This window comes from Psittacula echo (assembly GCF_963264785.1).
Source record: "Psittacula echo genome assembly, chromosome: 5".
NCBI lineage: Eukaryota > Metazoa > Chordata > Aves > Psittaciformes > Psittacidae > Psittacula > Psittacula echo.
The window spans coordinates 34,389,118-34,401,869 of NC_137739.1; the positions used below are offsets into that span (position 1 = coordinate 34,389,118).

General features: G+C 39.4%; 1 protein-coding gene and 1 long non-coding RNA gene across 2 annotated transcripts in view; one reads left to right on the forward strand and one right to left on the reverse strand.

Moving 5' to 3' along the window:
- Nucleotides 1-1,267: 1,267 nt before the first annotated feature.
- On the reverse strand, nt 1,268-9,618 carry LOC308220740. Its single transcript, XR_013956769.1, has 4 exons — nt 9,512-9,618; nt 7,420-7,632; nt 5,427-5,527; nt 1,268-5,352 (listed from the first exon to the last, which is right to left on the reverse strand). It is a non-coding gene; the product is annotated as an uncharacterized lncRNA (long non-coding RNA).
- The window catches only part of NUCB2 (nucleobindin 2), a 29,397-nt gene continuing 26,256 nt past the window's right edge, over nt 9,612-12,752 (forward strand). The window contains exon 1 of the mRNA XM_080617110.1: nt 9,612-9,859. Coding sequence (XP_080473236.1) covers nt 9,653-9,859 — 207 coding nt within the window. The 5' untranslated portion in view covers nt 9,612-9,652. The remainder of the gene's footprint in view (nt 9,860-12,752) is intronic.

Consider the following 12,752-nt stretch of genomic DNA (forward strand, 5'->3'; position numbering starts at 1 on the left):
CAGAAGAATGGTTGTTGTCTTGATCTATTTTATAGGCCAGTCTATCTCTCAGACATTTCCATCTCCACTGTAAACACAACAATTACAGCAAGTACTGTAAAAAAGGCAGTATAAGCTCCCTTTAATCCAATGTCAACACTAGAAAAGTAAGCAGAATGTAGCTAACCAGCTCTAGGAAGCTATTAGGTGTTGGTTTAAAGAGCAGTTTCTCCACTTCTAAGTTGTATCAACAGATTTGCAATCAAAGCTGTTCGTTTTTATTTTCAGTGTGGCAGTTGCTTCACAACGTGGAATAACTTCTTTGCTTCACAATCTATGAAACCCTTTGCTTAATATTTACCAATTTCACAGAATAAGTATGAACACTAACCACCATAACATATTTCATGTTAAAACTGCCTGTAAGCAGAAACAGTGTCTAAGTTATTATAGTGAGATGGCCATTTATTCATACAATTGACTTGATGTTGCTTTTCCAAAATAATTTTAAAGGTATTACTTTTATGTTCATATCACCATTTCATTCCTGCTTCTGCAAAAATATATTCTTAGAAGTGAGTGTTAGTTGCAGGAGTATGTAGCAATCTTTATTTTCTTTCTCCACAAGGTTTTCTGTACCCTTTGCTTCAAACTGTCCTTCCACCACTTCCCTCCCTGTGACATAAGTCATTCAGGTCAATCACATAACTTTTCATCCAAATTGGACACATTAAGTAAAATTACCAGTTAGATACCTAAGCAAAGGTCTACATAGAGTCCATCTTTTGAAATAAAGCTCAAGCTATGTAACCAAATATTATACTGATCTGTGAGTTTGCCTACTCCAGGATATGTAATTTCTTTGAAAAAGCTTGCATTATGATTTATTTCTATTCCTCTGGAGTAGGTACAAGCCCGTATTTCCATTTTCTAGACACACAGCTCAGCAGAGGTGAGAAAATTACATACAGTACTCTTTCAAATATTCTCAGCCTTATTTTTATGAATACTTTTGGAGGTGAGAAAAAAAATATTTGCAGTATTAAACAGATGAATTGACAAAGAATAAAAATCAATGGTTGATAATGCGCAAAGAGTACAGAAACAGAGTGAAACAACTTATTTATTACTTATTTATTACTTTTATGTTCAACTAAGGTTTATGTAGGTCAATACAAAACACGCATATTACCCCCTGGCACATCTTTTGTAGAAATCTCTTTTTAAAAATTCATAAAAGAAAGGAAAAGTTGGTAAGACTTTCCTTTCTGTAATAAAGTCGCCCCTTGACACAGATTATTTACACATCTTGCTCATACTATTACTACTGAAGAGAAAGTGTTTCATCTTTGAGATAGACAAAATGTTTCCTGATGGCCAGGGTCCAAAAAAACGTAGGATGGAGCAGAATTTGCAACCATAATCTCTCATTCTTCTAACATTCAAATTGCCTAATCAAGTTTTTCAGGAACAAGATCATATTGGGGTCCAACAAGGACACCAACAACACTTTTGCTAAATACTGTTCCTTTTTCAGTGCAAGGAAACAAGCACACATCCAGTTCAATGTTCTAATGAGCACATAGGTACATTTTTTGTGTTTTATTTTCAACTTCCAACACTGTAAATGTTGTCAGAATTATTCTACACTTGTCCACAAACACACGTATTTCATTTCAGCTTAACCAGGTGAAACAATGGACAAAAGGGTGCTTCATGCTGTGGAGAGTCTAGAAAGGCTGCAGAAATGGCTTCCAGAACAGAAATGCTCTTGCTATCCTTTCACTGGAAAATTCAGTTGTCAACATATTCCCCATGGAAGAGCGGCAAGAAAACATAAATAAACTTCAGACAGGTGGGGTACTGGGGCGTGAGCCACCTCTCCTCAAATACCTCTGTGGAGCACAGAAATGAAAGGCCATAAATTCTGGTTTAAATCCTCCACTTTTGTATCTCCTGAAAAATATTCTGTGCACACGTTCACCTGCATGGGTACACTCACCAGTATGTATGTACACTGATGCATCTCTATATTCACTCACATGCCTCCTACATACCCATTTACTCATATGCACTGACTCCTGCTGTGTCTCATGCCCATGCTCACATGTACTCACATTCACCTGGTCATACAGCTTGCACTCACATGTGCTTCCACCCCATCCTTTGATATTTTTCTTGCTAGAACAACTAATCATTAATTCTTTGGACATACATTTTGTATTTTCAACACCACTTCTGCTAATGGCACTGATTATTATTTTGCCTGCAAATAAATTCTCACCAGGAACTAAGCACCATAATTTAAAAACTTAGAAGAAAAAGAAGACCTTTGGTTCATACAATTCATGACAACACAAGGTAATAGCACTTTTCATCCACAGAGCCTAAAAAGCAGAACTGTATTTTTCACAACATGCACAGGAAAGTGAAAAGCATGCTCTGAACTTTAATCTTTTAAAGATACATCAGATCCTACCTCATCTTTCTCCACAAAGCAGTTAAAAAAGCTTATCATTTAACTCCAACTTGCAATACAGTCCAAAAAGAGGGGGATAAATTCACAGAGCAGAAGACAGTTTAGAAATTGCAGCATGTAATACCAAGGAAAGACAGGTAACAATGTTCAGCAATCAAAACCACTTGTTTTGATTGCTTTTTCCTTGCTATGAGAAAAATGACCACTTCTATTTACCTTGAGCATGCCAGTTATTACATTACAGGAGTAGACTTGCATGTCATATTTACAATACAGGTGTACAAAGGATTTATGAAGTAATATGCTATTTTACGCTATCGTTTTCATAGGAATACCATTATTCCTAGTACTTGCTATACTTGCTATTTTGACCACCACTGAGCATTGCATGTTTTCAAAGAACTTTCTTATTAGACATCTACAATCTGAGCAGTAAGAGAGCTAGTCCCGAGCTTGCTATTTTGGATGGAAAAAAAATCCCCAAACAAAACAACACTGCAAAACCAACCAAATAAAAAATCAACCAAGACCACCTTTTCTTGAAGGCAAATCAGTTTTCATTACTAACACATCATTTGCTGCTTTATCACCCAACTACTGAATATCATGAGATACTCTGCAGACCTAAAGTAAAAGGTCAACTTTTGATTTTATTACTCGAAGTAATTCTCTGTCATCAGCAAACATAATTTTGTACCCCCTTTGGGATCATTTATGTTAACACCAAAGCACAGAGGACTGATACACATTCTTGGAAGACATCATTTCTGACCTACCCCATTAGTCCAAGATTTATACAAAAATAATAAATCAACCAAAAAACCTAACCCCCCATGTTGACTCCTCCTTTTTTCCACCACAGTAATTGAGTGATAATCACACATATAATTATGACAGAAGTAAATATAATTTTAAAAGAAAGGATTGTTTTAGAACTACTACCACAGTCTTTTAAATATCTGGTAGTTACTTAGCCTTTTCCTAATGTTCAGATGCTACTTATCTGCTTTTTGATGACAGTGGCATTATATAAACTGCAGATGACTGAAAAAAATTTAATAAAATATTGATTTACCTGAGAAATCAATTAAAAACTGCATCAGGAATAAAGTGCTACATCTTCCTTTAACAAGACATTTATGGTATTTCTTGTACCACATGAGATTTGCGTGATATACATGCACTGCACAGCCCTTACCACAAACTTTTTTTCTTTAAATATTTCCATTAGTAGAAGTGAGAAGCTAAAAAAGTGCTGCAAGTGATACACTTCGCTGCAACCACAGTACCCTACCTTTTACTTCTTGTTTTTCCTGCTGGTCATTATTATCACATTTCCAAGGCACCCTCTCTTCAGTTGAGAGCACCAGAATAGCTTGTAACAACTTACATGTCTTACCTCCTTCTTAACCAAGATAGCATTCCTCTTCTGTCTTCTCTCTTCGCAACTTTTCCATGTTGCTTCAAGTCTGAAATTATCCTCATGACCTGTACCAGTGCTCTCATATTTTTCTACACCTTCAAAACAGTGAAACCTGTTTTTTTTTGTTTTGGCTTTCTTCTTCAGTTTACTCTGTTCTTTCCTTCTGAATATTATGGGTCTTGTCTCAGTTCTAACACATCTCTTTATTATCCCTTTGATTCTAAAGCACCCTCCACCTTTACCAGGCTTTGATAAATGCATGTAAATGTCCTCTACAGAACAAAAACTGTCTACTTTTTTTTAATCAGTGTAGAACTGCAATTTTCAAGGAAGCCTCCTGTCTCTGATCTCTAACCTAGAGTCCAAAGTCAATGGCTGGCTCATTTATAAAAAGATATATTACAAAATCTTACAGAAATGTAAATGAATACTCAAAAGGAAGTAGGCACAGACCTAAACATATGATTAAATATTTTGCTACACCAAGGCATAAATATTTGTTTCCAAATAAAGTATTTGGCTGATAAATTTCTGTTTAAGAGTTGCTGGATTTAAAAGCTGAAGCTAATTAAGCATGTTTACCTTTATAAAACATGTCCAGTTGAACCAGAACCCTCTTTCATCAGACTAAGATTTATTATTTTTGTTCTAGGGTGGCCACCTTATTAAAATTCAGTAAATAAAATTATATATTATGGAAACATTTATTTCCAGCCTTTTCTAAGTTTACAGTTTATTTTATTTTTCCTTTCACTTACGATACACAGAAAGAGAAAAAACATTTATTATCATTTGAAAATTAGAAAATCAGCCTGAAAATTAAAACATCAGTCTGAAATCTGCAGCAGAAAGCAGCTAAGTACATGTCCAAGAAAGGATAGGCACAAGATGAGAGATAATATAGGACAGCTTTAGACTTACAAACCTTCATAGACAAAGAGCTCTGGTGTTCTGTATTTGAGCTGTTCAGCATCTCACAGAAAAGGGACCTGGAGTTTCTACTACTGCAATATAAATAGTTGCAGTTACACTGATAACTCACCTTTATTACAGAATTTGGGTTTTGGTCCGCACTAGAAAACAATAAATTTTTTTCTCCTACCTCTCCAAATTACCTAGTGTAACGGAATTCTCCTTAAGAGCTGCAACAAATAGGTTCTTGTGATATATCATTGAATAGATGACTAACACCAAAACAGGAATAAGAAGTCTCTGATAACTAACCAGAACAATAATCTGTATTTTTTTTGTCTTCCAATTAACCACATGACCTGATGAGAAGTGGATCCACCAAGGGACCAAACTGTAGACACTCCCAGTGACAAACAGGCACACATCCCACGCCGCCGTGGCTGTGGTCATGCTGCCAGATGTGCCCCAGATCGTGGGAGGGGCACTGGCACAGATGCTGAAAGCTGGGGATCCACCCTACCCAGAGGTTCTCTGCCCTTCAGTTAAAGCAGGTTCCAGTCTGAAATGAAATAGAATCATAGTATTTGGAGAGAGAAAACTAAGTAGCATAACTAACTAGGCGATGGTACTTACCAGCTTGTGATTGAGAGAGGGTGGAAACAACCTTGAAATAATCAGAGAAATGATCAAAATCTTCTCCACTACAAGTAGCAGGCCTTACAATAGCATGGGACCTGCAAGAAGAAGAAAAAGCTATCATCTTTCAGCTGTTGGTTATTTGTTTCTAAAACTACAAAATCTTGCTGCTTGTTTTTTCTACTAAGGGGTGAGGGGTCTCAAGTTTAGCATAGAATAGCTGCCTCGATGTAAGAGCATTCATGGTTTGATTCACAGCAACTTATTAATGAATTCATACTTCTGGCTTATAAAACAATGGGTTAGAAATATTCTGTCCTCTCAGCCTTGAAGTGACTGCAATTTTCAGCTCTGAACTGCATCATCTGGATTAGTTCTATACAAAGTCTTTTGTTCTAAATTTTTTGTCCTAATTTCCTAGAAAGAATTGTACTAGCCAGAAGTAATATACGTTACTGCAATTTTACATGAAATATATATCTTGCCTCAGTAAATTCATCTTACGAGGAATAAATCAGACTGTCTATGTATGAGTTAATAATAAGATATGGTAAACTTGGAGGCAAATGTTCTTCCCTGCATAAAAGACAGACTACACAATTTAAAAAACTGCTAAAATTGCAACACAATTCCTCTACTCCCTTTTTAGTCAGGATACTTGTACCAGGGCTTAAGTGTAAGGAAGTAATTTCACTGTAATTTGGTTGAGAGAAAACCTAACCCTGTTACAACAGGCAACACCCATGAAATACGTAATACTGGTACAGAATAGTCTTCTGAAAGCCAGGATATGGCCATAGCTGATAAGATCATGGAACCAATAATTACATTTGGAGACAGGGTTTCCGACTGCTCAGATATCAAAAAAAAAAGAAGTTAGTATTAATCTGTGAGGACATGAGCTGTACCTGTTCAAACTGGGGAAAGATTCAAGGCAGAGGTCTGCCAGAGAATGAAAACTTATGGGCCATATACACTAAGCTAAGTATAAACTCACATAACTCCTCTGAAACCTCCTCCTCAAGGAGACATAAGCTGCAGCAGTCTCTCACCAGTGCATTAATGGCATTCTTGCCTGCCACTTTCATATGAAGTCAACAGCACTCCCATACCAGCTAAATTAGGCACTTACCCTAATGACACTCAACTTTACAATCACTATCGTATTTTCATTTCAGGTCTGTGGTTATGTCTGTTAACTCACTGCTGTTGGGAAACAGAGCAAATTACTATAGCAGCCTCAGTTCTGTGGCCAGCAGGTACTTGTACACATTATAGGAAACCAAGCATTACGCTAGTTAAGCATGAGTTTTTCAATAGCAGCATTGCCATGACCATAGAAACATTGCAAATAAATTATGTTGTCATTTCTAGGTGATTTTTTCCTAAGTCAACCAACACAAGTTATAATATGGCTTCTGTCACCACTGCCACTTCTGGTGGACGGAACTGGGATGGTGAGGGGAAGTACTTCAGCACCAGCCTTGAAGTTATCAGCTTACTCTGTAGTTAAAACACAAACTAATGCTAATAAATTGGCCTTTCTACCCACTTTTACGCTAAAAAATGTTTGCTGCTGACAATGGCAAAAGTAGCATCTGTCACTGCATCTCCTAGAGCAGAGAGACAGAAAAGAGATATTCAGGAGCCAGATTTTAGGACTACTTCTTCAGAGACATTTGACTACCTAACTCTTTGTTCTACTAATGGGAATTTTAATACCAGTAACCTTCCACAAAATAATAATAACAGCAAAAAGTATCAAGGGCACTCTGATATATAGGAGTCCTCTTGAAATCCCACCCATTTTTACTACCATACTGGAACAATGTGACAGAACAGTAGCCAAAGACAGGCCTTTCTTCTGCTCTGCCATGCTATGTCCATCATTAAGAACAGTCCAGCATTAAGAAACAGACTCTGATTTCTCAATTTCAGATTGAGGTAACTGCTTCTGTTGCAATACTGAAAGCCTTAACAGTTTTCAAACCTTGCAACTTCCGGCATGTTGAAGCTGGAGTAACGTTTTTACCACTGTATTTTCTAGATCAGCTGTTGAAGAACTTGACATTGTGCCAGATGGGGGAAAACAACATTGAATATCCCACACTACCATCAGTATCAAGGGCACCACTCCACACAGCTCTTTTTCTCTTGAGGCCAATTCTTGTTTAAAATCCATCTCTCCCCTTCTTCACTGTCACTGGTAAAGGCAGGGGAAAAAAAAACAAACCAAACTGCTTATCTTTCAAATACCCAGCAGCAAATTCATCTATCCTGCAGCCTTGCAAGCACCTGGTCAAATACAGAACACAGAACAGTATGGCAGAGCAGCATGAGGTAGGCTATAACTTTGAAGTGAGCTGCAAAAGGTGAGGATGGTTATGAGCCCAGAAGGCCAACTAAGTCAGTTATGGTCAAACACCACCCAGAGCACTAAAGGTTTTCTTTCCTGCCTTGTCAGGCAATCATCTCCTGACAACCTGTAGGTGAGGACGCTGGGTCACTGCCACACAGGCAGAGTTCCATCTCCCTGCCTACAGTGAGTCACGCTTGTGCAGCCTCTGACGTGTCAAAAGGTCCCGTCCCAGCTGGCTCTCCTAGTGTAATAGTGGCCTACTCTGACAAAATGCAGAGCTGCAAGCTTACGGGTTCTTTTTGAACATATTTGTGGCATGTTTTAAACTGAATTTTATGTATCATTCTATGTTGGTTTCAACTGTTGCCTAAGTTTTTCCATAAGTTGTTTGTGATTACTGACATGCACATATGAATTTACATTTAAGAAATTCCAGTGCTTCTAGCTCCCCAAAATGATAGTCTACAAACTCGTAAAGAATACTGACCACAAAACTCTGTTTTTCAAGTGAAAGATAGTGTACGAAAATTATTTTATAGCATTGAAAAGTATCTCAACAGAGGGAAAGCTCCAAGCAGCATCAGCCCTATTACTTTAATAGCTTTCTATTACCACAGATGTCATTAGGCAGTTTACATTCCCATTTTTCTTTCACATACATAACCCAGAAGCTACAATTTCAACTACCATTTTGGACTCCAATTTTCATTATAATTAAGCATTCAAAACTTCACAACAGTTTTGAGTATCTTGCCTAGACTGTGCAAATCCCTCAATAAATTCTTTTTTCCTCTCATTTATATAAACGATTTTAACAGTTTCTTACGGTTAACTTGTAGCTACTTATCTTGTAAATCAGAGTAACAGAAATACAATGCACATGATAAAAGTTTTTCATGAATTTATGTGTCAATATATTTTTGTTTAAATACGAGTACAACAGGCTCACAGTATTTAAACGTATTAACAGGTTTTACAACTGAAATCTCTGTTTATTCCAGAAATAGTTGTTTTTATAGGAACTGTAGTGTATTTGCTATTACAGCTAGCGTTTAGCTACCCAATAAACTTCTGAATAATCACTCAGCACTTTCAATGCTGAACAGAAGTCCAGAACACAAAGATCCTAGTCCGAAAACACCCGTACTGCACTTTGAAACAAAGTGGCACTGGAAATCCACAAATCAAACCCAAAGCTGACACCAAGCATAAACAAATGCACAGGTTGAAAACAGTTTCCTAAATTGTTTAATCTGCATAAAGGTCAAGATGTTTCTCTCCTCGGCACAACCCCTCCCCCCCCCTTTGTTTTCCTCTCCTCTAAGGCGAAAGGGAAACCAAATCTGAACTCAGTAAGGCTCAAATGAGTAGAAAAGCCGGACCAGTCCTGCAAAAGGATGCCTGAAAGAAGGAGGAGATGTCTGTGCGCGTGAGGCGGGGGCTGTTTGTAGACAGCACTGCGCCCCAGCCACAGGCCGCGGCTCCTCTCAGGACCAACGGCTGGTAACCGCAGCGCGCGTTATAGAGCGGTCTAGCGCAACACGGAGACAAGGCTCGAGCAGACTAAACAGCGCGTGCCGAGACTCGCCGGAGTGCGCCCGGAGCCGGAACAGGTCCCCCGCCCGAGCGGCCCAGGTGCGCACCCACGTCCCCACGTCCCCACCTCCCCCGTGACGCCAAAGGCGTGCTGCCGGGGCCCGCCCCCCCGGCGATCGCCACGTACCTTCTCGACGCAGGCAGCGGTGCAGCTTGTCGCGCAATCTCGCTTCGGCGTCCGGTGCTACCCAATCAGAGCTCTCCGCGACGCCCGGACGGGGGTCTGGCCCGGCCAATCCACACGTACAGAAGGGCGGAACCTGTCTCTATGGCAACGGAAGCAGGGGCTGCCGTAGTGCCGCGGGGCTGTCGTACCGTACGGTATCCTGCCGAACCGTACTGTATCGTACCGCGCCACCGAGCGCCTCAGGTCCCCAGGGGCACCCCCCGGGAACGCCTCTTTTCATCCCCGCGCACAGGAGACGCCTCGCCCTTAAGAAGCAGCGGCTCCTCTCCCGCCGCAGGGAATCTTAAGGTAGATTCACCGGTCCCGAGGCGGCGGTACCGCCAGTCGTTGGTGGAGGAGGCGGTGAGGGGCGCCCCGCCGGAGCGGGGCGGAGGCCTCGCGGCGGGGCAGGTCCTGTCAAGGGGAGCAGTTGACCGCCCCGACGTGTGTGTGGGGGGTGGGACGCGCTGTGCCTCGCGGGGTTTAACCGGCCCCCCGCCTGTCAGGTTTGAAAACACGGAATAACGGTAACGCGGCGGGGTGGGTAAGCGAGAGCAGCCCAGCGGGTTGAGGGGCTCCCTCGGGTGTGTGGGGTGGAGGTGGAGGAAGAGGGGCATCTGGAATTGGGCCGGGAATGTCCTGCCCCCGCCAGAAAGCTCTCCAGGTTTCCCTCCCTCTTTCCCTCCCTCCGGCCTTTACGCTCGGGTACCGCCCGCCAGATCAATGGCTTTCCAGGAAGTAACACTTCAGCAGCCCCGCTGATGGGCGCGCAAGCGGTTAGCTTTGGGGAACCTAAGGCAGAAATTAATGCGTACCTTGCAGCTGCAGCAGAATCTCGATTGGCTTGTAATTTTATAACCGCAAGAAAAAGTTCGGCTGCTTTGTCCAGGAGAGTAGACTGGTTTCACTAGAAAGGGTACATAGCTTTTCTGCATTATGCTTGCTATAGTACCGCTGGAGGAGCTAGGTAAAATAATGTCAGGATAGCCACTGTACTCAGAAGATATTCCGAAATAGGAAAAGGTTGAAACATGGTTGCAGAGAGGTTACTTTTTGCTGAAATGAACATGGCTATGGTTTTCAAAAGTGTTCTTGTTTGGCAACACTTTTTAGTGGGTATAGGAGAAAAAGCCTCTGTTGTTGGACTTGTAAGTTCTTGCTATGAATAATTAATGTGCAGCATTTTTAAAATTAGACCATCACAGTAACAATAAAGCACCAGTACACTATGGTATCTGGTTCAACCTGGAGGCTTGCTTTGTCATCTTGTTTTCTCCCATTCTAAAGGAAAGTCCTGTAGTTGACTCAGTATTGATGCAGTTCTGCCCTGAATTCTGAGGTGACAGTCTCTCTTAGTTAAACAGAGCAGCATTCTAAAGACTGGGTAGGAGGTGAAAAGGCACTCAAAAATTGTGTGAAACCAGGTTTTATTGTAGCCTTTGTGGGCCTCTGCTTAAGACTCATGAAAGTTTTATGGGAGAAGCTCCCATTCCTGCAAGCACTTAAGATCCACTTATATCTGCCACTGTCATTTGCTACACAGTGATCTTGTGCTGTCACAAGGCAATATTCACTATGGGCTGCAAATTATTAACCTAATTACATGCACTACATCCTAACTATGATTATGAATTTTCCCCTTTACTCACTACTGTAATCTTTTGGATGGTGTCAGCATTTTCTTTTAGAATAAGAAAGACTTATTACTTATTTAAATAGAATTATCTATCATTAAACAAATTGTGTGGTAGTAGAACAGTGTGAATCTCATTTACTTCTACAAAGATAATTAACTTAAGCAAAAAAAAAAGGGCAAACCAAAATTATAAATTAATATTGCCCATTGGATATGCTTAAAACTTCTATTATCTGTTGGATGCAAAGGTATCTAGTATATGCGCCTGATGTAAATTTGTTTGTGACTTGATGTTTTACAGCTTAAGATACCATTATTTGGCATTATTTGAACTTATATTCAGAAAACCCCATCAAGAAACTAGAAACTAAGCAACAACAACAAAAAGAATTATGTTTCAGTAAGAGTAAGGAGTCATTTCCACTGTGGAAACTGTAGTTGGCTGTGTAGTAATGGTAGTACTGCTGAACATAAACTTTCAGTTCATATAAGCCAAGTTAAAGGTTTTCTGTCAAAAGCAGTCCCCAAATGATACATATAAAACTGAAATTGTAATTGTGAAAGGGAAGAACAATAGTGTTTTGAGACAATAAAAAATGTAAAATACTATTATATTGACTCAAATGTCAGAGGTTGGAAATATTGACTCATAGTGATATACTGACTAAACTAATATGCTTACAAAAGAAAGATAAAATACTTTATTGTTAAGTTAAAAGCCAGTATCAGTGTTGCTTCGATTTGAACTTGTGCAACAAAGGTGTTTTGTCTAGTGAGGTATCATGCTCTTGTCTTTTTGATTGCTCAGTAAGCAGAAAAGATCTGTCTGAAGTTCCTGTTAGATACACAGTAGACACAAGCCTTCTAAATATGGATATGCTAATTTTAGCCATAGCTAAAAGCATGGCCAGATATTTAAAACATATCTAATTAAATCAGAGGCAAAATTCGTGTTAATTTGAACAGGTTTTGCTCTTATGTACTGTGCATCATTTGGCAGTTGGAAGAATGAAGGAATTCCATTTTATTAGAGCTGTTTCAAGCGTATTCAGTTGTAAATATTATACTTCATCACAGATAATTCAGGAAATATATAAACCCTTTTCATGATTATATTTCTCATGCTTTATATTCTTTATAAAACAGGTGTGGGATGCTTACGCATATTTGGATTCCTAAGCAAGTAGAAATCAATGGGAAGTAGTAAATTATAGAAATAAATCTCATTAGGCAGTTATAATTAAATGCCTAAATATTTTTAAATCAGTCTCCGTATCATTCAGTCTTGTTTTATTCTTGTTAGCTATTTTGTGTTTTCTTTCCAGATGGGAAAAAAAGTCCCTTAAGTCCTGTGGGCATTCAGTGTTTACTTTAGCATCATTGTTTGTTGTTGACTAAAGATACATATTAATAGAATAATTGAAATACTTTTTGAGATTAGGGTTTGAGCAAATACTTTGGTTGCATGTAGTAGCATACTTGAAACAAGGTTGCTTTTTATGCCAGCACTGACAAAATTGTTGTTTGTATTTATACAGAATGAATCTGTGAGATTCCAGGTTTGCT